At 43.4% G+C, this 25,466-nt stretch overlaps 1 protein-coding gene across 1 annotated transcript in view; it reads left to right on the top strand.

The window, feature by feature from the left end:
• DOCK2 (dedicator of cytokinesis 2) overlaps window positions 1–25,466 on the top strand; it is a 1,347,187-nt gene that overhangs the window by 830,376 nt on the left and 491,345 nt on the right. The window contains exons 34-35 of the mRNA XM_077266018.1: window positions 4,367–4,452; window positions 18,556–18,712. Of these exons, the coding sequence (XP_077122133.1) occupies window positions 4,367–4,452; window positions 18,556–18,712 (243 nt within the window). The remainder of the gene's footprint in view (window positions 1–4,366; window positions 4,453–18,555; window positions 18,713–25,466) is intronic.

Below are 25,466 nucleotides of genomic sequence, written 5' to 3'. Positions count from 1 at the left end.
TCAGGCCCTCTTTTTTTTAAAAAATGTGAAATCTCCAGGTTGGGTGTCCATCTGCTGGATTGGGTGTAGTGGAAGACCTGTCAGTCCCTATTATACTATTTCTTCTGTGGTGAAATAGAAGCCACTTCTGTGGTGTAAGGGCCTCATTTGTTTAAATATGAACACTCCTGGTTGAGTGTCCATCTGCCAGATTAGGTGTACTGGAAGACCAGTCATGCCTATTTTACTATCTATACTGTGGTGAAATTAATGCCACTTTGGTGCTGTCTGCCAATAATTTTTTGGAAATGTGAATGCAGCGCCCCAGAGTCCTGGTCATTGCAGTAATGTCGCTCTGCCACTAAGGGGAGTGATGTTACGTCTGATTGCACTAAAGGAGTTCACCTGACCAGGTATCACAGTCACACATTACATTTCACACTCCGGCCACCAGGGGGAGCAAAGGGTTCTATGTATTAGGCCACTCCTCACACTTTGGTAAAACTGGGGGTTGGATAGGAAGTTAGAGAGAAGCTGACTGGGTTTTGCCCAGGTAACATCTAGTGAGAGAAGAGCGTTGCTTGGGAGGATCCAGGGGGGTCCCTGTCAAGGGTGGGATCCTGACAGAGGCCTAGCGAACAGGACAGATCGTTACGGAGCCGCGCCTGCACTTCATTGCGGCGGCATCTTAAGAAAGGACACGAAGCGAAGTATATTGTGGAGAAGTGAGAAACGAGATCACAGCACAGAGGCGATAGAACCAATAGGAGTCGTGCCCCGAGATCGGCAACATCCTACTGAGGCGCGTAGCCGGTAGCCGGAACGCCGAGGAAGTATTGGGCTCTACGCATTAATTCAAACCAACGGCAGGGCAGTTAACTTTAGGTTGGCTGCCTCACCTAAATCACCTAATGAAGACAATGGAGGCAATTGTGGGAGAGGGGCGTCTCTAGGGTCCCTATAAAATAACTCCAGGCCTACCCTGTCATACGGGTGCATCCTATCCATATCATCAGGGGGACGGAGAGAAAGAACAGAAACATACACGACAGTTGTGAGGACTATCCCGTGGTGCTCAGCAGGGAGGTGCTACAACACTAAGGCGCTAGTAGGTAGGCACTGATTTCCACCTGTAAAGGGAACTCTGGATGTGCCTTCGAACCGGCCGGTCTCAGCCAGCCCTGTTAGCAGTGCTCTGGATTGCTGATGCCGAAGCCTTCAGTAAAGAGGTAAAGAGACTGCAACCTTGTGTCCTCGTCATTTACTGCGACCTAAATCTGCACCTACACCTTTAATTGGGCGCCCCTTAGCAGGACCACGGATCGGGTCAGGCCACCGTGACATCCTCAGAACCGATAGACCCGGTACTGAGTACCCCGCTGTCCTGCGTCTGGGGGCCGCTCCATGAACACTCCTGGCTGGGTTTCCTCATGCTTGTTGCCTGTAGCAGTAGGCCTCCAAGACCATCAGGCCTCCACTTCCTTGGACTCAACTATCCACTTTACTATCCTTAAATTTTTCTGACAATGGTAGTCTAAAAAACTGATATTTGTGCCACCTGAGTGTGGCTCAAGATGAAAGCAGGTAGAGGTGTTGCACGTGGTATTAGTGCGCCCAGCAAAGGAGGCCTACATGAATCCCTCACCCACCTCGTCTTACTGTGATGAGGAGGGTGCATTTCATCCCACCATAAACTTGACATTGGACCACTCATAAACAGAAATCAACTTTCTGGATATCATCTTAAAAATTCAAAACTGTTTATTACAGACATTCCTTTCTCATAAATCCTCTGAATCGCCTACATACCTCTTATGGGACAGCTTCCACTCAGAACATTAAAATGTACATTCCCTACAGCCAGGCCATCAGATATAATTGTATTCGATCAGGCCAACATACAGGGATGAAAAATTGACCTGTACTTAAAAAACATTGCTCAAACATGGCTACTATCCCACCTCCATTCATGATCAAATCATTACAGCCACTAGGATTCCCAGAAGTCAACTAAATCAATATAGAGAAAAAGCGGAAAACTGTAGTGTTCTTTTTTCCGATAATGACCTACAGCCACCAGCTTGAGGTACAGAGAGTCTTCAGACAGCCATGCAGTTTCTGTTTAAGTGATGTTTATATTCAACAGTAATCAATTTTGTGTGGCTAGTTAAATTAAACACAATTGTCAATTCAGTTAAAGGGAACCTGCACCAGGAATAATGCTGTTAACCTACAGATTAACCCCATATCTTCAGATTAACAACGTTATGATACTACCCTGGCGCCTGCACGCAGCCAAATGCAAGCAGTGAGAAAATGATCTTTATTCTCCCCCCCTGTATTCGATATACAGTCATAGAATCATAGAATGGTAGAGTTGGAAGGGACCTCCTGGGTCATCTGGTCCAATCCCCTGCTCAAAGCAGGATTCACTAAATCATCCCAGACAGATGTCTGTCCAGTCTATGTTTGAAGACTTCCATGGAAGGAGAACTCGCCACCTCTCGTGGCAGCCTGTTCCACTCATTGATCACCCTGTCAAAAAGTTTTTTCTAATATCTAATCTGTGTCTCCTCCCATTCAGTTTCATCCCATTATTCTCATTTGCACAAGGAAAGACTAGAAGCAAAGCTAAATTCTTCTACAATGTGACAGCCCTTGAGATATTTGTAGACAGCTATTAAGTCTCCTCTGTCTTCTTTTTTGCAAGCTAAATATTCCCAAATCCTGTAACTGTTCCTAATAGGACATTTTTTTTTGCAGACCAGTCACCATTCTGGTCGCTCTTCTCTGAACTTGCGTGAGTTTGTTGATGTCTTTTTTTTTAAAATGTGGTTACCAAAACTGGACATAGTATTCCCAATGATGTCTGACCAAAGAGGAGAAGAGGGTAATAATGACTTCACGTGATCTAGACTGTATGCTTCTGTTAATACATCCCAAAATTGCATTTGCCCTTTTTTCTGCTGCATCACACTATTGACTCATGTTCAGTTTATGATCTATTAGTATACCCTAGACTTTTTCACATGTGCTGTTGCTTAGCCCTATTCCTCCCATTCTGTATATGCTTTTTTAATACGAGCGAGGGCGGCATTGGTTCAGTCACCACTTTGAGTATGCAGAGCATCCGCTGTAACACGCCCCGGCCCTGATTGTCAGCTGAACCTCACAAATTAAATGATTGTTCTGAGTTGGCCATTTGCAATAATGGATAATTTAGTTTATTATTATACAATGCTTATATAGCATTACATTCTGCAGCACTTTACATAAAGTGGCCTGCAAAAGTATTCACCACCTTAGCTTTTTACCTATTTTTTATCATTACAACCTATGTTTAAATATTTTTGTAATCCGATTTGTGTGTAATACATCAGCACTAAATAGTCTAATTTGATGAAGTGAGAAAAATATAGGCATAAATTAAACTTATGGCATCAAATAACTAAAAATGGTCATGTGCATATGTACACCTTTTGTGATCAAGCCCCTGAGAATTTATGAGGAAAGCAATTACCTTTATAAATCACATACTTCGTGAAAGGAAGTCCACCTGTATGCAATCTAAGTGTCACATGGTCTGTCAATATATACACACACCTTTTCTGAAAGGCCACAGAGGCTGCAACACCGTGAAGAAAGAGACACCACTAACCAAACAACACCATGTAGACCAAAGAAATCTTCAAAAAGCCGGGGCCAAAGTTGAGAAATGCAAGTTATGTTTGGGTTATGAAAGCACTACATAGAGGTGATCTTTATAGAAGAGTGGGCAGAAAATAGTCTTTATCTGCACACAAAAATGTAAAGCTCATTCTGAGCTGGCTAAAAAACATGCAGGACAGTCCTCGAATGTATTGAAGATCGTGCAGTGGTTAGATGAGGCTAATATTTAACTTTTTGGCCTAGAGGGTAAATGTTATGTCTGGCACCAAACCAACACAGCTAATCACCCCAAGAACATCATTCCCACAGAGAAACCTGGTGGTGGCAGAGTCATGCTCTGAGGATTTTTTTGGGCAGCAGGGAAAATGATCTGAGTCGAGGGGAAGATGGATGGTGCTGTAAAGTAACAGTGCCAACCCCTGAGCCACTATGCTGCCAAAACTAGCTTGTCTTTATATTTTATAATCGTCCTGAAATATAACCTTCCTATTCCTTATGATGGAGTTGTCTTTCAGATATCTGTTTAGTGTATGGCAGATTTTTAAGCACTTCAGATCAATTTTCTGGCATATTAGGGAGATTTCAATTAAATCAGATAGCCACTTATAAACACAAATTTGGTATGATTGAACAGAAATTGCTCAAATATATGTACATGTAAATACATACTTAGACTGCAAAAATGTAAAATAATGTCACAAATCTTTTTACCTTGCAGTTTGAGAATGAAATTATACTGAAACTGGATCATGAAGTAGAAGGAGGACGAGGAGACTGGCAATACATGCAACTTTTTGAAACAATGTAAGTAGAACTATTTGTATGAAATTCACCTGATTGGGTGTTTACATTGCCAGTTTAACTCCATTTATTCTTTCACTGAGTTTGCTTGCAAGAAATTGAGATAAAACACTTCAATAGTAAATTGAGCTGTTGTCAATGAGGAAGGATCACCTTCTGGGCAACAGGGGCCCAGAATATATCACTTTCTCAAATATGTCTAACTAGAAATAGTCTAGTACTTACTAATAGTAATGAGCGAATATACTCGTTACTCGAGATTTCTCGAGCATGCTCAGGTGACCTCCGAGTATTTTTTAGTGCTCGGAGATTTAGTTTTCATCGCCGCAGCTGAATGATTTACATCTGTTAGCCAGCATAAGTACATGTGGGGGTTGCCTGGTTGCTAGGGAATCCCCACATGTAATCAAGCTGGCTAAGAGATGTAAATAATTTCAGCTGTGGCGATGAAAACGAAATCTCTGAGCACAAAAAAATACTCGGAGGACACCCGAGCATGCTCGAGAAATCTCGAGTAACGAGTATATTCGCTCATCACTACTTACGAATCTAAAAGCCCTGGCACTCTAACAGGGGGGCTGCAGGCTGCCTATGTTATTCTCCCACTATCTCACTGTCATGACAGCTTTGTGAATCTTTCTGCCTCTGATTTTAGAGAAAACCGACATATCGGAAGACTGTGTGTAAGTGCAGAGGAGACCTAAGCTGCTGTTTTATGTTTTACTGGATGCAGTGATAAGCAACATAAGATGGCTGTCTATGTATTCTGGAACATTAGGAGGAGCTGAAAGGAAAGTTACAAAGAACTTGTCCCAGCTCCTCAGTGTTCCGGCTGTGGGATATGTGTAGTTTAGTAAGAGATTAAAATGAACCTTTTAAAAGATCAACCCTTTGTAAGTAATGGCATCCTCCTCATGTATCTGGGCTGTATGATACGCATGATACAAAGGGACATCTTATTGAATGGCTGATGAATAACAATACTCTGAATGAAGTAAAGTTCACCCTACTGCCTTCAAGAAAGGAGAATATCCATCTTATTTGCCTTTTGATAGCACATTGGGATACATTGGTGAATTAATTTATCACGTTTGTACTTTGTTTTTTGTGAATTGAAAAGAAAATATAGTGAACTAATTTTCTCTCTGTATGCAATGAATCAGTGAGATGGTAAAATGGTGAAAAATACTGTAAGATTTGGGATCAAGGCTCCATTTACTATTAAGAAACTGTTTAGCTCTCCTCTCAGGGCTGTTACTCTCCACGCACTCTGATATATTGAGCGTACAGCCTCAATATATGCTTTATGCTCTGATTTGGTAAAACATATTTGCTGATAAGTTATTTATTGATCTGAAACAAAGAAGTCTTTTTACATTTTACACCACTTTGAAATTTTGTGAATTGTCTGTTTCTGCTTACTAAGACTGTCTTCATCCTTTACCACGTGTGAAGTAACTGCTATCTACTGGTTTACAGCGTTGTAGGGAAAACATAGCAGGAAAACATAGCAGGAAAAGCCAGATGAGAAAAATAGACCGAAACGAGACAAGTTCAATCCAGTCTCCCCTCCGAGTTCCAGCTGACTGACAGGTCTCTCCTTATATACCCATATGGGACCAGCCAATCAATTGAAGCTGAAAAGGGGCTACACCGGAGTAGTCAGTCCTCTCCTTGTTGTCCCCAGCTGTTTTCTTTGAAATGTTGCAGTGTTTGAGTACAACATACCTGGCCGCAGTCACGTGGCCAGACGCTGTTGTACCACATGAACCTAATGACAGGTTCTCTTAATCTCTTGAGTGATTCACTTGTATGGAGCGAGCCCTCTGGTTAGCCTCACCCACCGGCCTGGGGTGTGTATAACTCATACATACCCTCTGTTCGCTGTCAGACACAAGTGTAGTTGTAATCAGGGTTACCTAGTTATGGGCCCACTCAAAAGTTTCTTCCCCCCTCAAACTAAAACCCTAGTTAGGCTTCTGGTGACACCATTCCATCCACTATATTACTACTCCTATAGAAGTGAACTGAGCAGTGTCACACATTACACAACTGCCCCCATACAATTGTGACCCCACTCCATCCACTTTCAAGGGAGCAGTGCATGAGCCTGATCCATCCATTTCTATGGGAGCAGTAGTGTAACGTATGACCCCGCTTTGTCCACTGCATTACTAGTTCCATAGAAATAGATAGAGCAAGGTCACGCATTACATCACTACTCCTATAGAAGTGGACTGAGCATTGTCACACATTACACCATTGCTTTCATAGAAGTGGACGGAGTGGGGTCATACATTACACCACTGCTCCCACAGAAGTGAATGAAGTGGGATCACACACTACAGCACTGCTCCCGTAGAAGTGGACGGACCAGAGTCACTCATTACACCACTACTCCCATAGACGTGTTTAACACATTACACTACTGCTCACATAGAAGTAGATGGAGTGGGGTCAAGCTTGTATAGGAGCCAGGGTGTAATAGAATGAATAAATAGAATAAACATCCTGTAGATATATAATTTCACAAGTCCCCCCTACATATAATAAACTTGCACCCTTCAGTTCCTTCCATGTGGCACTAAAGGGTGTTTACCCTAATAAATGAAAAGCCTGATGTGGGGTCCACCCCTATTTTTGGTAACCAGGTAAGGTAAAGCAGCTAGCTGTGGCCTTTGTATTATGAGGTTTTAAAGGTCCCTGGGCAGCCCTCAGCCACCCCAGAATTGGCATATCACATTAGCTGCTCCAATTCTGGTGCTTTGTCCGGCTCTTTCCGATTGCCCTGATGCTATGGCCATCAGGGTAATAGTATTTGGAGTTGTTGTCAGCTGAGAGTTGTCCAAAAACAAAGCTGACATCAAGCTCTGTGGTTAGTAATGGAGAGGTATCCATCAGACACCCCCATTACTGATCCACTGATGGAAAAACAAACAGACATAAAAATTAATTATATTTGAATAAAGACACTTTACCTGGTTCACCAATTTTTTATTTTTTTTTTAAAACCCATCCATACAGGCTCAATGTAGTCCATGGTGTTCGCATAACAATCCCCGAATCCGACATCCAAAGGCTATGGAGCCTTGTCCAAAGAACGATGCTACATAGGCTGAGATTGGCAGTGACGTCAGTAATCATACCGCTCATCAGAGTCGCCGATCCCTCTGTATAATGGCCCCATACAGTGCCCCACCGTATAATTGCCCAATACAGTGCACCACAGCATAAAGGCCCAATAAAGTGCACCAAAGTATAATGGCATCACATAGTGCATAATGACCCCTCATAATGCTCCACAGTATGTTGGCCCCATATAGTGACCATTGTTTAATGGTCCCATGTAGGGCCCCATATAATGCACCATACTATTATGTTCCCACATATTGCTCCATAGTATAATGGTTCTATATAGTGCACTACAGTATAATGTCATCATATTGTGCTCCACAGTATAAAGCCCCAATATAGTACCCCACAGTAAAATGGTCCCATATAGTGCACCACAGTATAATGGTGTCATGTAGTGCCCTAGAGCAGAGGTGTCAAACTGCATTCCTCGAGGGCTGCCAACAGGTCATGTTTTCAGGATTTCCTTGTATTACACAGGTGATAATTTAATCACCTGCACAGAATGATTCCAGCACCTTGTGGAATGCTAAGGAAATCCTGAAAACATGACCTGTTGGCGGCCCTCGAGAAATGCAGTTTGACACCTCTGCCCTACAGTATAATTTCCCCATATAGTGCCCCACAACATAATGGCCCCCTACAGTGCATACTTTGTATGGCCCACCATCCTGCTATATACTTTATTCATCCTGGTATATGGCCCCATCCTGGTTTATGTCCTCTTCCAGGTATATGGCCCCAACTTGGTATATTCCCCCATCTTGGTATATGCCACCATCCTGGCATGTGACATCCATTTTGGTATATGTCCTCATGCTGGTATATGCCCCCCATCTTGGTATATGGTCCCTGTATGTGGTCCCTATCTTGGTATATGCTGAATCCAGGTATATGGCCCCCATCTTGGTATATGCCCCTCATCTTGGTATATGCCACTCATTTTGGTATATGGCCCCCATCTTGGTATAAGGCACCTGTCTCGGTATATGGCCGCCATCTTGGTATATGGTACCCATCCTGGTGCAGTACAGACCAAACATTTGGACACACCTTCTCATTTAAAGATTTTTCTGTATTTTCATAACTACGAAAATTGTACATTCACACTGAAGGCATCAAAACTATGAATTAACACATGTGGAATTATATACTTAACAAAAAAGTGTAAAACAACTGAAATTATGTCTTATATTCTAGGTTCTTCAAAGTAGCCACATTTTGCTTTGATGACTGTTTTTACTGTTGGAATTCTCTTGATGAGCTTCAAGAGGTATTCACCGGGAATGGTTTTCACTTCACAGGTGTGCCCTGTCAGGTTTAATAAGTGGGATTTCTTGCCTTAACTGATGGTCCCAACCCCATTTATGTGTTGTGCAGAAGTCTGTTGGATACACAGCTGAGAGTCCTAATGAATAGACTGTTAGCTGCTTTTTTCTTGACATAACACAAATTCTAAGTAAAGAAAAACGAGTGGCCATCATTACTTTAAGAAATGAAGGTCAGTCAGTCCGAAAAATAGGGAAAACTTTGAAAGTGTCCCCAAGTGCAGTGGCAAAAACCATCAAGCGCTACAAAGAAACTGGCTCACATGAGGACCACCCCAGGAGAAAAAGACCAAGAGTCACCTCTGCTTATGCTTCTTAACAGCAGCTCAGATTAGAGACCAGGTCAATGCCAGACAGAGTTCTTGCAGCAGACACATCTCAACAACAACTGTTAAGAAGAGACTTTGTGCAGCAGGCCTTCATGGTAAAATAGCTGCTAGGAAACCACAAATTTGAGATCTTTGGTTCCAACCACCGTGTCTTTATGCGATGCAGAAAAGGTGAACGGATGGACTTTACATGCCTGGTTCCCACCGTGAAGCATGGGGGAGGAGGTGTGATGGTGTGGGGGTGCTTTGCTGGTAACACTGTTGAGGATTTATTCAAAATTGAAGGCATACTGAACCAGCATGGCTACCACAGCATCTTGCAGCAGCATGCTATTCCATCCAGTTTGCGTTTAGTTAGACCATCATTTATTTTTCAATAGGACAATGACCACAAACACACCTCCAGGCTGTGTAAGGGCTATTTGAGGAGAGTGATGGGGTGCTACGGCAGATGACCTGGCCTCCACAGTCACCAGACCTGAACTCAATCGATATAGTCATGAAAATACAGAAAAATCTTTAAATGAGAAGGTGTGTCCAAACTTTTTGTCTGTAATGTGTATGTCCTCATCCCGGTATATGGCTCCCATCCTGGTATATTGCTCCCATCCTGGTATATGGCCCCAATCTTGGTATGTGACACCCATCCTGGTATATGTCCTCATGCTGGTATATGCCCCCCATCCAGGTATATGGCCCCAGTCCTGGTGCATGACACCCATCCTGGTATATGACCGCCATCCTGATATATTATTATTACATAGTAACATAGTAACCTAGTTAGCAAGGTAAAAAAAAAAGACATTTGTCCATCCAGTTCAGCCTATATTCCATCAGAATAAATCCCCAGATCTACGTCCTTCTAAAGAACCTAATATCTGTCAGATAAAATATTGTTACGCTCCAGGAAGACATCCAGGCCTCTCTTGATCCCCGTGACTAAGTTCGCCATTACCACCTCCTCAGGCAAGGAATTCCAGATTCTCACTGCCCTAACTGTTATGATCCTTAGTGGCTGAGGATCACAGATAAGACTAGCTAAGTTACTGAACATAGAACAAGCTCTAGGGAGGTGGTAACTGGACTGACCGCAAAACCTGATCCTAACCAAACACACTAAACGTAGCCGGTGAACGTGCCTAAATTCCTGGACGTCTCGACGCAGCCTGAGAAACTTGCTACCCCTTATAGAGAAAGTAAGACCTCACTTGCCTCAGAGAAATGACCCCAAAGATATAGGAAGCCCCCAACAAATAATAACGGTGAGGTAAGGGGAAAATACAAAACGTAGAAATGAAAACAGATTCAGCAAATGAGGCCCACTAATACTAGATAGCAGAGGACAGGCAGGGAACTGTGCGGTCAGTAAAAAACCCTATACAAAATATCCACGCTGAGAGTTCAAGAACCCCCACACCAACTAACGGTGTGAGGGGAGAAACTCAGCCCCCTAGAGCTACCAGCAAGCAAGGAAATCACATATTAGCAAGCTGGACAAGGACAAATAAATAACCAAGAAACATATTGAACACTGATGAGCAAAAAATAACCAAACAGAAACTTAGCTTCTCTTGGCGAGACTGATAACGAAGGAATTCAGGAGCGATCAAAATAGCACTGAAGACATCGACAGCAGGCAACCACTGATAGTCCAGGTGAGCTAAATAGGAAACCAGCTAACAGATAACGAGACAGCTGATCCAGCCTCAGACCTGCAGAATGACACAAAGAGCCACCAGAGGGAGCCCAAAGACAGCACTACACAGTACCACTTGTGACCACAAGAGGGAGCCCCAAAACAGAGTTCACAACAGTACCCCCCCTTTGAGGAGGGGTCACCAAACCCTCATCAAAACCCCCAGGGCGATCAGGATGATCCACATGGAAGGCATGAACCAAATCGGCCGCATGAACATCAGAGGCGACAACCCAGGAATTATCCTCCTGACCATAGCCCTTCCACTTAACCAAATACTGAAGCCTCTGTCTAGAAATACGAGAATCCAAGATCTTCTCCACCACGTACTCCAATTCGCCCTCAACCAGCACCAGGGCAGGGGGCTCAACAGAAGGAACCACAGGCACCACATACCTCCGCAACAAAGACCTATGGAACACGTTATGAATGGCAAACGACGCTGGGAGGTCCAGACGAAATGACACCGGGTTAAGAATTTCCAAAATCTTATAAGGACCGATGAAGCGAGGCTTGAATTTAGGAGAGGAGACCTTCATAGGAACATACCGAGAAGACAGCCATACCAAATCTCCAACATGAAGTCGGGGACCCACACCGCGACGGCGGTTGGCAAAGCGCTGAGCCTTCTCCTGTGACAACTTCAAATTGTCCACCACATGGTTCCAAATCTGCTGCAACCTATCCACCACAGAATCCACCCCAGGACAGTCAGAAGGCTCAACCTGACCCGAGGAAAAACGAGGATGAAAACCAGAATTGCAGAAAAAAGGCAAAACCAAAGTAGCAGAACTAGCCCGATTATTAAGGGCAAACTCGGCCAATGGCAAAAAAGTCACCCAATCATCGTGATCAGCAGAAACAAAACATCTTAAATAAGTTTCCAAGGTCTGATTAGTTCGCTCGGTTTGGCCATTCGTCTGAGGATGGAAGGCCGATGAAAAAGACAAATCAATGCCCATCTTAGCACAAAAGATCCGCCAAAATCTGGACACGAACTGGGATCCTCTGTCAGGCACAATATTTTCAGGGATGCCGTGCAAGCGGACCACATTCTGAAAAAATAGAGGAACCAAATCGGAGGAGGAAGGCAATTTAGGCAAGGGTACCAAATGGACCATTTTGGAAAAACGATCACACACCACCCAGATGACAGACATTCTCTGAGAGACTGGAAGATCCGAAATAAAATCCATGGAAATGTGCGTCCAAGGCCTCTTCGGGACAGGCAAAGGCAAAAGCAAACCGCTGGCACGAGAACAGCAAGGCTTAGCCCGAGCACAAATCCCACAGGACTGCACAAAAGAACGCACATCCCTCGACAAGGAAGGCCACCAGAAGGACCTAGCCACCAAATCTCTGGTACCAAAAATCCCAGGATGGCCTGCCAACACCGAAGAATGAACCTCGGAAATAACTTTGCTGGTCCATCTATCTGGGACAAACAGTCTCTCTGGTGGGCAACGATCAGGTCTATCCGCCTGAAATTTCTGCAGCACTCGTCGCAAATCTGGGGAAATGGCAGACAAAATCACTCCCTCTCTGAGGATACCAGCCGGCTCTGAAACTCCCGGAGAGTCAGGCACAAAACTCCTAGAAAGCGCATCAGCCTTCACGTTCTTCGAACCAGGCACGAAATCGAAACGGGAGAAAAACAACGACCAACGAGCCTGTCTAGGATTCAGCCGCTTGGCAGACTCGAGATAAATCAGATTTTTGTGATCAGTCAAGACCACCACACGATGCTTAGCTCCCTCGAGCCAATGTCGCCACTCCTCAAATGCCCACTTCATAGCCAACAACTCCCGATTACCAACATCATAATTCCGCTCGGCAGGCGAAAACTTTCTCGAAAAGAAAGCACAAGGCTTCATCACAGAGCAGTCAGAGCTTCTCTGTGACAAAACAGCCCCTGCTCCAATCTCAGAAGCATCAACATCGACCTGAAAAGGAAGAGACATCAGGCTGACACAAAACTGGAGCCGAAGAAAACCGGCGCTTCAGCTCCCGAAAGGCCTCCACGGCCGCAGGAGACCAATTAGTCACATCAGAACCCTTCTTGGTCAAATCCATCAAGGGTTTAACCACGCCAAAAAAATTAGAAATGAAGCGACGGTAAAAATTAGCAAAACCCAAGAACTTCTGAAGACTCTTAACAGATGTAGGCTGAGTCCAGTCATGAATAGCCTGGACCTTTACTGGGTCCATCTCAATAGTAGAAGGAGAAAAAATAAAACCCAAAAAGGAAACCTTCTGTACTCCGAAGAGACATTTTGAGCCCTTCACAAATAAGGCATTAGCACGTAGGACCTGAAATACCATCCTGACCTGCTTCACATGGGACTCCCAGTCCTCAGAAAAGACCAAAATGTCATCCAGATACACAATCATAAATTTATCCAGATATTCTCGGAAGATGTCATGCATGAAGGACTAGAACACAGAAGGAGCATTAGAGAGTCCAAAAGGCATCACCAAGTACTCAAAATGGCCTTCGGGCGTATTAAATGCTGTTTTCCATTCATCCCCCTGCTTAATACGCACAAGGTTATACGCACCACGAAGATCTATCTTGGTGAACCAACTGGACCCCTTAATCCGAGCAAACAGATCAGATAATAATGGCAAAGGATACTGAAATTTCACCGTGATTTTATTTAGAAGACGATAATCAATACAAGGTCTCAGAGAACCATCCTTCTTGGCCACAAAAAAGAATCCTGCACCCAGAGGGGAGGAGGACGTGTGAATATGTCCCTTCTCTAAAGACTCCTTTATATAGCTCCGCATCGCGGCATGTTCTGGTACAGACAAATTAAAAAGTCGTCCCTTAGGGAACTTACTACCAGGAATCAAATTTATAGCACAATCACAATCCCTATGAGGAGGTAGGGCACCGGATCTGGGCTCATTAAATACATCCTGGTAGTCTGACAAAAACTCAGGTACCTCAGAAGGAGTGGAAGAAGCAATTGACACCAAAGGAGCATCACCATGAATCCCCTGGCAACCCCCACTTGAAACAGACATAGCTTTCCAATCCAGTACTGGATTATGGGCCTGCAACCATGGCAGACCCAAAACGACAACATCATGCAAATTATGCAGCACAAGAAAGCGAATCACCTCCTGATGCACAGGAGTCATGCACATGGTCACTTGAGTCCAATACTGAGGCTTATTCTCAGCCAATGGTGTAGCATCAATTCCCCTCAGTGGAATAGGGAATTCTAAAGGCTCCAGGACAAAACCACAGCGCCTGGCAAACGACAAATCCATCAGGTTCAGGGCGGCACCTGAATCCACAAAAGTATTGACCGAGTAGGATGACGGAGAACAAATTAAAGTAACAGACAAAATGAATTTAGGCTGTATAGTACCAACGGTGACAGTTTTAGTGATTTTTTTAAGCGCTTAGAGCATGCTGAGATAACATGAGTTGAATCACCACAGTAAAAGCACAACCCATTTTGACGTCTATGATTTTGCCACTCAATTTTGGTCAGAATTCGGTCACATTGCATAGACTCAGGTCTCTGTTCAGAAAACACCGCCAGATGGTGCGCAGATATGCGCTCCCGCAAACGCCGATCAATCTGAATGGCCAAAGCCATTGAGTCATTCAGACTTGCAGGCGTGGGGAACCCCACCATAACATTCTTAATGGCTTCAGAAAGACCTTCTCTGAAATTTGCAGCCAGGGCACACTCGTTCCATTGAGTAAGCACCGACCATTTCCGAAATTTTTGACAATACACCTCAGCTTCATCCTGGCCCTGAGAGAGAGCCAGCAAAGCCTATTCTGCCTGATTCTCAAGATTAGGTTCCTCATAAAGCAAACCAAGCGCCAGAAAAAACGCATCCACATTCAGCAATGCAGGATCTCCTGGCGCCAGGGAGAAAGCCCAATCTTGAGGGTCGCCACGTAAGAGGGAGATAACAATTCTAACTTGCTGAGCGGAATCACCAGAGGAACGAGGTCTCAAAGAAAGAAATAATTTACAATTATTCTTAAAATTCAGAAACCTAGATCTATCTCCAGAAAACAACTCAGGAATAGGTACTTTTGGCTCAGACATAGGACTGCGAACAACAAAATCCTGAATGCTTTGCACCCTTGCAGCAAGATGATCCACACTAGAAGTCAGACTCTGAATATCCATGTCTGCAGCTGAACTCAAAGCCACCCAGAGATTAAGGGGATGAGAGAAGCTGGACAGACTGCAGCAAAGGGAGAGTAAAAAAAAAAAATTGTACTCAGGACTTCTCTTATCCCACTTCTGCGATGCATTAAACACTTTTTGGCCTGCTGTACTGTTATGATCCTTAGTGGCTGAGGATCACAGATAAGACTAGCTAAGTTACTGAACATAGAACAAGCTCTAGGGAGGTGATAACTGGACTGACCGCAAAACCTGATCCTAACCAAACACACTAAAGGTAGCCAGTGAACGTGCCTAAATTCCTGGACATCTCGACGCAGTCTGAGAAACTTGCTACCCCTATAGAGAAAGTAAGACCTCACTTGCCTCAGAGAAATTACCCCAAAGATATAGGAAGCCCCCAACAAATAATAACGGTGAGGTAAGGGGAAAATACAAAACGTAGAAATGAAAAGAGATTCAGCAAATGAGGCCCACTAATACTAGATAGCAGAAGACAGGCAGGGAACTGTGCGGTCAGTAAAAAACCCTATACAAAATACCACGCTGAGAGTTCAAGAACCCCCACACCAACTAACGGTGTGAGGGGAGAAACTCAGCCCCCTAGAGCTACCAGCAAGCAAGGAAATCACATATTAGCAAGCTGGACAAGGACAAATAAATAACCAAGAAACATATTGAACACTGATGAGCAAAAAATAACCAAACAGAAACTTAGCTTCTCTTGGCGAGACTGATAACGAAGGAATTCAGGAGCGATCAAAATAGCACTGAATACATCGACAGCAGGCAACCACTGATAGTCCAGGTGAGCTAAATAGGAAACCAGCTAACAGATAACGAGACAGCTGATCCAGCCTCAGACCTGCAGAATGACACAAAGAGCCACCAGAGGGAGCCCAAAGACAGCACTACACAGTACCACTTGTGACCACAAAAGGGAGCCCAAAAACAGAGTTCACAACACCTAACAGTAAAGAATCCTCTTCTATGTTGGTGGAAAAACCTTCCCTCCTTCAGACGCAGAGAATGCCTCGTTGTGACCATCACCTTCCTTGGTATAATCAGATCCTCGGAGAGATATCTGTATTGTCCCCTTATATACTTATACAGTACATTGTTATTAGCTCGCGCCTCAGTCGTCTTTTTTTCTAGACTAAATAATCCTAATTTTGCTAATCTCTCTGGGTATTGTAGTTCCCCTTTCCCCTTTATTAATGTTGCTGCCCTCCTTTGTACTTGCACTAGTTCCATTATATCCTTCCTGAGCACCGGTGCCCAAAACTGTACATAATACTCCATGTGCAGTCTAACCAGGGATTTGTACAGAGGCAGTATAATGCTCTCATCATGTGTATTCAAACCTCTTTTAGTGCACCCCATGATCCTTTTTGCCTTGGCAGCCACTGCCTGGCACTGGCTGCTCCAGGTAAGTTTATCATTAACTAGGATCCCCAAGTCCTTCTCCATGTCAGATTTACCCAGTGGTTTCCCATTCAGTGTGTAATGGTGATATTGATTCCTTCTTCCAATGTGTATAACATTACATTTATCATTGTTAGACCGCATCTGCCACCTTTTGGCTCAAGTTTCCAACTTATTATTTTTTATTATTATAGCACCCTTTTTTCCATGTCATATACATGGTCCTGCATCTTTGTATATGTCCCCCATCTTGGTATATGTCCCCCATCTTTTTGCCCTCGATTCTGGTATATTGCCCCATCCTGGCATAGGCTCCCATCCTAGTATACACCCTAATCCTGGTATATGGCACCCATCCTAGTGTATGGCTGCCATCCTGGTATATGCCTCGATTCTGGTGTATGCCACCATAATGGTATATGTCTTAATCCTGGTGTATGGCAACCCATCCTGGTGTATGGCTGCTAACCTAGTTTATGGCCCCCATCATGATATATACCCCCATCCTGATATATGGCCCCATCCAGATTTATGGCCCTCATCATGGTATGTGCTCCCCATCCTGTTATATGCTTTCCATCCTGGAATATGACCCCCATATATTCAATACAAATAAAAAAGCAAAAAATAATGAACACTTAAACTTACCTTCCATGTGCTCCTATGGAGTGCTTTGTCTCCTGTGTGCTCTGAACAGGTCGGCGGTGAGCGATGATCATAGTTGATGGGGAGTGGTGATCACAGCCTATCACTGCAGATGCACACCTCACCCGGACCTTCTCTTCACAGCACCTTCTCTCCCCAGCAGCTCTGGTCATGGCATGCACTGACTGAGCAGTACAAATAATATTAATATAAAAATATTGGCCACTTGGTGTTGTTGCAGTTGTTTAAAAAATAGCAATGCAGTTAAATGGAAAGTCAGATCATTTTAAAATTGACCACTCGGTGTCACTATTGTATAAGAATTAGCAATGCAGTTAAATGTAAAGTCAGGTTATTTCAAAATTATTCACTTGGTGCCGCTGTTGTATAAGAATTAGCAATGCAGTTAAATGAAAAGTAAGATAATTTTAAAGTTGGCCACAGTGTCCCTGTATGTTAGGGACTTGTCAATCCAAGAGCACCTGATCACACTTTTCTGCATCACCATTTTTCATGCTGAGTCATTTGCCCTTGTTTGCTTGTCAAAAGTAAAGTTTTTGGCTGCAGTTCTTTCAAAAGACCATTTCTGGCCAAATTTCTCTGCGTAGTATGCGTAGCTGAGTCCCACTGGTTGCTGCTAGTTCAGTGTGCTGTTGACATCTTCCGATTTCAGAAAGAAGTAAGCATGATGTAGTCTTTACCGACTGTATTCAGTTTTATTGACCAGCCACTGTGTCCATGGTCCTGTTGCCCAATTCTTGGTGTCCTCAATTCTGAGAGATACCAGCAGAGACTGATTCACCATGAGATACTATCACAAGGACATCTGATTGCCCCCCAAACTTTCAGTCAATGTCATTGAGATAAAACTTCAGCATAAAGAAGAACAAGTAGTCCTGGTGGTGACGGAGCCCTATTCTCAGCATCCTTGTGTTTGTCTGGCATTTCATGAAGAGAAATACAAATTTGCTCAAACAAACAGAATGTCTGTGGTTAGTTTGCCATGATTGGAACAATCTCAATGCTCAGTTTCTTCCAAAACTACCTGGAAGAATTGATTCTTTGATGCTGTTTTGAAGGCAAAGGTAGTCACATCTAATATTGATTTCATTTAGATTTCTCTTTTCTTCATTCTCTTTGCATTTTAATTGTTAGAAAAAAACTTGTACATTTTCAGCTTTTTCCCACACTTGCCTAAAACCTTTGAACAGTGCTTGTATATACACTCAGGGGTCTGCAATAACAGAGAAGCTGAATGAAGTTTTTTATTAGGAAAAGACATTCAAGTGCAAAGCATAATACAATCTAGTCTGTGATATGGAAATAATGTATGACCCCAGCTAGTAACATCTGTTCATTTTCTTGCTTGGAATCTTTTTTGCCTTCAGATTGCTGGATTATGCTGCAAACCATCCTCATGTCTTTAAGGCAGTGGAAAGCTTTGTGACCCTGATAAAAGGCCTATTGGAGAGGTTACTGGATTACAGAGCAGTGGTGACCGATGAGAGCAAAGATAACCGGATGAGCTGTACTGTCAATTTATTGGTGAGTGAGTAGTATTATTTCTCATCCATCCCTGAGAGATTATAAAGCTGTCAAGAAAAAACAAATAACATTCAAAGTGTACAGCGAGTCAACAAGCAAATGTAACATGTGCTTCAATGACGGAAAAAGATGAAGTCCAGTCCATAATTAAAGAAGTTGCCCACTAGTAGGACAGCCCCACTTCATACCCCAAGGTTGGCCCCGAAAAAATAGAAAAACCTATACTTGTCCCCCTGCCGGCGCCGTTCCTGCAGTGTTGGCACTTGTGTTACCAGGGCTCATCTGCGGGTGTTATGACACGTGAGCCCGGCACCCAATCAGCACTGGCATCACTATTCCTGCCTTCATACATTTGACCCCTTCCCGTCATAATAAAATACTAAAAATACTGCTCTGTGGTAACCGTTTTCCTGCAACAAGAAGTATATGTACGGTGCCGTGATAGCGCAGGTTCACACTGAGCGCCCTGGCGATCTGGTGAGGGTGTCATCTCTATGTGAGAGCTAACACCCTGCAGCAGTGCCCACTATCAATGCTAGTGACATTGCGGGGCACCGCACAGGGAGGGAGTTCCACGCTGTGACACGCTTCTTCCCTGCCTGTCAGACCCTGCTCTGATGCCCTGCAGTGCCGAAACAATACAGAGTATCAGATCAGTGATCTGTTACTATTCAAAATAAACAAAAAAAAAAGTACACCTATATGGTATCGCCCTGTGTCTGAAATGACCAGACTGTCCCACTAGTTAATCCTTTCAGTCAGCACTGTAAAAAAAAATACAAGCAAAAATCAATGCTTTATCATCGTACGGCTGGACAAAAAGTGCAATGAAACGCAATAAAAAAAACCAAATGTAAATAAAAATGGTGCCACTGAAAACATCATCTTGTTCTGCAAAAATCATATCTGCCATAAAGCTCTGTCAGCTGAAAAATAAAAAGTTATAGCTGTCACGGTAAAGCGATTCAAAAATAACGTTTTTTTCTATAAAATAGCTTTTATTGTGTAAAAGCAACAAAAAATAAAAAACAATATAAATGGGGTATCACTGTCACGAAGAATAAAGCTGCTTTTCAATTTTATCACATGCAGAACAGTTTAAAAAAAATAACAAAAAACAATTCTTGAACTGCTGTTTTTTGTTCATTCTACTTCCCAAAAATCGGAATAAAAAGCGATAAAAAAAAGTCATGTCTCGAAAATGTTACCAATAAAAATGTCAACTTGCTTCACAAAAAACAACCTGTCACCTGACTCTGCCGGACAAAAATATGGAAAAATTATAGCTCTCAAAAATGGGGATGTGAAAACTAGTTTTTGCAATAAAAAGTGTGTGTGACTGCAGCGAAATATAAAAAATAATAATAATTAAAAAAATCTGGTATTGCTGTAATCGCACCGAACCGAAGAATGAAGTCGTCTAATCACTGAAATCACATGAGGAACGGAGTAAAAAATAAATAAAGCCAATTCTTTACCAGCAGTTGATTTTTTCCATTCTGCATCCCAAAGATCGCAGTAAGGCTCTGCACATATTTATCCTGTGCTCTGTGCTGAGCGCTTGCAGCGGGGTTTGTATGTAAATGTCTGAGATACATTATTCAGACGGAATTGCCAGCAGAAGATTCTCTATAATGAGGCAGACACTCAGACACCTCCAGATCACAGGTCAGATGGTGTCCAGTCTTTTTAGTTAAGCATAAAACTGCTGTCGGCCACAGTTTTGTGCACTTCTGAAAAGGACAACACTGAACAGAGGCCAGATGGAGTCCAGAGTAACTCTGCTGCCTTATTATAGTGAATAGATCCCTCAGGGTTTTCATCTGTCACATCACTCAGAGATTTAGATGGAAACCACAAAGTAGAGCAGCAGATAAATGTTATCCTAAATGTTAAGTAAAATTTGCCCAATAAAAAATTCAACACAATTCGCAAAAAAATCAAGTCCCCACTCAGGTCTGTTATCTGTTAATGGAAATACAGGGGCTTCCATGTTACTGGCAGCACAAATGCTCTGGAAAAGTGAAATGGCTCCTTGCCCCTCAAAAGAAATTCAGCAAATCCAAATGTCCCCCTCACTTTTGAGCCCCAGGGTGTCTAAATCACACATAGCACCCACATATTTGGCATTTATGTAGTGATGAGAACCTGCCTAATTTACAGGTGCATGCCTCCAGAAGCACGAGCTGGTCATAAAGTACTGGTCACAACGGCTGTTTGCAATATTTCACTCAGCAACATTTGATACTGCTTGCTTCTGGAAAACAGCCATGGAGTCAAAATCGTAACTATACTTGTAGGTAATTTACCAAAGTGGTATAATTTCCAAATTTGGGTTGCTTAAGGGAGGGGGGATTTCTGCTCTTCTAGCTCTTGAGGGATCTGAATACGGAGTTCACAAATTATTCTAGGAAAATCTGCATTCCAGATGGTAAATTTTTTTGCCCTTAAACCAGAGAGTTATGACATACAAATTAGTGAATATTTAACACTTCCCACATGCCTACTTTACATCTGCATCATTTTTGGAAATTTTTTTTAGCTAGTTAGAAGGGTTAAGAGTTGATCAGCAATTTCTCATTTTTCCAACAAAATTTGCAAAACCATTTTTTAGGGGTCACATCACGTTTGAAGTGACTTTTTAGGCCTACATAACAGAATATACCCAAAAGTGACAACATTCTGAAAAATGCACCCCTCAACATGCTCAAAACCACATTCAAGATGTTTATTAACCGTTCAAGTGCTTTACAGGAATCAATGCAACATGGAAGGTAAAAATGAACATTTTACTTTTTATCACATAAATTTTACTTTAGATTCAATTTTTTCTTTTCACAAGGGTAAAAGGAGAAAATTTACCCCAAAATTTGTTGTCCTTTCTCATAAGTACGCTGATATCTTTTATGTGGGGTAAAACAAAAAATTGTATAACATTGGGCTGTGAAAATTAAAAAGTTACTTTTTTTTCTTCACTAAAATATTGTTTTAGCTCCAAGTTTATAATTTTCAAAAGTGCTAATAGATGAAAATGGACCACAAAATTTGTTATACGATATCAACAGTGCCTCATTCTGTATGTGGTCAAAAACATCTTTTTATGACAATGGAAGGCTCAGAAGGGAATGAGCGTCATATTGGAGTACATATTTTGCTGGAATGATTTGTGAGTGCCTCTTCACATTGGCAGAATCCTGAGGTGTCAGAACGTCAGGGCCTCACCCCCACAAGTGACCCAATTTTGCAAACTACACCTCTTAAAAAATTAATTTAGGGGTGCAGTGATCATATTCACACCACATGTGTTTCACAAACTTTTATACCATTGAACGCTGAAAAAAATATTTTTTTACCACTCTAATATTTTTAACCCCAGATTTTACATTTTCACAATGGGAAATAGTTAAAAATTGTAAGTAGCTGGTATTTGTGACATTTTGAAGTAGAGAAAATTTTAGATCACATTTATCCTGTGCTCTACGATGAGCACTTTCATCGGCGTATCCATCTAAATCTCCAAAATTCATGATTCTGATGAAACCCCCGAGAGATCTGTTTCTTAATGAGGCAGCAGTGTTACTCTAAATTCTGTGGCATCTGTTCAGTGGTGTCCTTCTTTTCAGAACCGCACAAAACTGTGGCGCACCACGCTTTTATGCATGCCTAAAAAAACAGGCACAGCCAGATCCAGGTCCCAGCACATCTTCCTGTGCTGCTCAGTTGTCAGTGATAGCTGTCAGCACTAAACTGACACTGCGTGTTCGCACGTCATGCTAAGGAACTGTCACCGGCTGATAACGTGCTATGTAGGGTTGAGTGAAACGGATCGGTCATTTTCATAAGTCGCCGACTTTTTGAAAAGTCGGGTTTCATGAAACCCGACCCGATCCCTGTGTGGGGTCGGCTGTCATGATCTCCATGGCCAGAGAACTAGCATAAGCCTCAATAGAAACAAGCTCTTGGAAGATGTAACTATACTGACCATGAACTAAACCTACCGCATCATCTAGAAGTAGCCAGGTAGCATGTCCTACTTTTTATCCCTATATGCCCAGCGCCGGCCGGAGAACTAAATAATGCTAGCAGAGGGAAATATAAGACCTGACTCACCTCTAGAGAAATGCCCAAAAAGAAGACAGAGGCCCCCCACATATATTGGCGGTGATATGAGATGAAACAACAAACGCAGCAGGAAAATAGTTTTAGCAAATTTGAGGTCCGCTTTCTAGATAGCAGAAGACAGAAAGCATAATTTCATGGTCAGTAGAAAACCCTAACAAAACACATCCAGAAATTACTTTAGGACTCTGGCATTAACTCATAATACCAGAGTGGCAATTCCTGATCAACAAGAGCTTTCCAGACACAGTAACGAAACTGCAGCTGTGAACTGGAACCAAAATACAAAAACAAAACATGGACGAATGTCCAACTTATCTAGTAGATGTCTGGGAGCAGGAACAAGCACAGAGAGGCTTCTGATAACATTGTTGACCGGCAAGCATCTAACAGAGAAGCCAGGTTATATAGCGACACCCAGATCTAATCAGAACAGGTGAACAGGGAAGATGATGTCACAAGTTCAATTCCACCAGTAGCCACCGGGGGAGCCCAGAATCCAAATTCACAACAGTACCCCCCCCTCAAGGAGGGGGCACCGAACCCTCACCAGAACCACCAGGGCGATCAGGATGGGCCCTATGAAAGGCACGAACCAGATCAGAGGCATGAACATCAGATGCAGTGACCCAAGAATTGTCCTCCTGGCCGTATCCCTTCCACTTGACCAGATACTGGAGTCTCCGTCTGGAAACACGGGAGTCTAGGATTTTTTCCACAACGTACTCCAACTCACCCTCAACCAAAACCGGAGCAGGAGGCTCAACGGAAGGCACAACCGGTGCCTCATACCTGCGCAATAACGACCGATGAAAAACGTTATGAATAGAAAAGGATGCAGGGAGGTCCAAACGGAAGGAAACAGGGTTAAGAATCTCCAATATTTTATACGGACCGATGAACCGAGGCTTAAACTTAGGAGATGAGACCCTCATAGGGACAAAACGAGAAGACAACCACACCAAATCTCCAACACAAAGCCGAGGACCAACACGACGGTGACGGTTGGCAAAAAGCTGAGTCTTCTCCTGGGACAACTTTAAATTGTCCATCACCTGCCCCCAGATATGATGCAATCTCTCCACCACCGCATCCACTCCAGGACAATCCGAGGATTCCATCTGACCGGAGGAAAATCGAGGGTGGAACCCCGAATTACAGAAAAACGGGGACACCAAAGTGGCAGAGCTGGCCCGATTATTGAGGGCGAACTCCGCCAATGGCAAAAAAGCAACCCAATCATCCTGGTCAGCAGACACAAAACACCTCAGATATGTCTCCAGGGTCTGATTAGTCCGCTCGGTCTGGCCATTAGTCTGAGGGTGAAAAGCAGACGAAAAAGACAAATCTATGCCCATCCTAGCACAGAATGCCCGCCAAAATCTAGACACAAATTGGGTTCCTCTGTCAGAAACGATATTCTCAGGAATACCATGCAAACGAACAACATTTTGAAAAAACAGGGGCACCAACTCGGAAGAAGAAGGCAATTTGGGCAGGGGAACCAAATGGACCATCTTAGAAAAACGGTCACACACCACCCAGATGACAGACATCTTCTGAGAAACAGGCAGATCTGAAATAAAATCCATCGAGATGTGTGTCCAAGGCCTCTTAGGAATAGGCAAGGGCAACAATAATCCACTAGCCCGAGAACAACAAGGCTTGGCCCGAGCACAAACGTCACAAGACTGCACAAAGCCTCGCACATCTCGTGACAGGGAAGGCCACCAGAAGGATCTTGCCACCAAATCCCTGGTACCAAAAATTCCAGGATGACCTGCCAATGCAGAAGAATGTACCTCAGAGATGACTCTACTGGTCCAATCATCAGGAACAAACAACCTATCAGGCGGACAACGATCCGGTCTATCCGCCTGAAACTCCTGCAAGGCCAGCCGCAGGTCTGGAGAAACGGCTGACAAGATAACTCCCTCCTTAAGAATACCTATGGGGTCAGAGTTGCCGGGTGAATCAGGCTCAAAACTCCTAGAAAGGGCATCCGCCTTAACATTCTTAGAACCCGGTAGGTACGATACCACAAAATTAAACCGAGAGAAAAATAATGACCAGCGCGCCTGTCTAGGATTCAGGCGCCTGGCGGTCTCAAGATAGATCAAATTTTTGTGGTCAGTCAATACCAACACCTGATGTCTGGCCCCCTCGAGCCAATGGCGCCACTCCTCAAACGCCCACTTCATGGCCAAAAGCTCCCGATTCCCAACATCATAATTCCGCTCAGCGGGCGAAAATTTACGGGAAAAGAAGGCACAAGGCCTCATCACGGCGCAGTCAGAACTTTTCTGCGACAACACTGCCCCAGCCCCGATCTCAGAAGCGTCGACCTCAACCTGAAAAGGAAGAGTCACATCAGGCTGACGCAACACAGGGGCAGAAGAAAAACGGCGCTTAAGCTCCTGAAAGGCCTCCACAGCATCAGGGGACCAATTAGCAACATCAGCACCCTGTCTAGTCAAATCGGTCAATGGCTTAACGACATCCGAAAAACCAGAAATAAATCGACGATAAAAGTTGGCAAAGCCCAAAAATTTCTGAAGACTTTTAAGAGAAGAGGGCTGCGTCCAATCACAAATAGCTTGAACCTTGACAGGATCCATCTCAATGGAAGAGGGAG

Source organism: Ranitomeya variabilis, chromosome 5, assembly GCF_051348905.1.
Source record: "Ranitomeya variabilis isolate aRanVar5 chromosome 5, aRanVar5.hap1, whole genome shotgun sequence".
Lineage (NCBI taxonomy): Eukaryota > Metazoa > Chordata > Amphibia > Anura > Dendrobatidae > Ranitomeya > Ranitomeya variabilis.
Note: the sequence above shows the minus strand (reverse complement) of the source record. Positions and strands in the feature narration are given on the sequence as shown.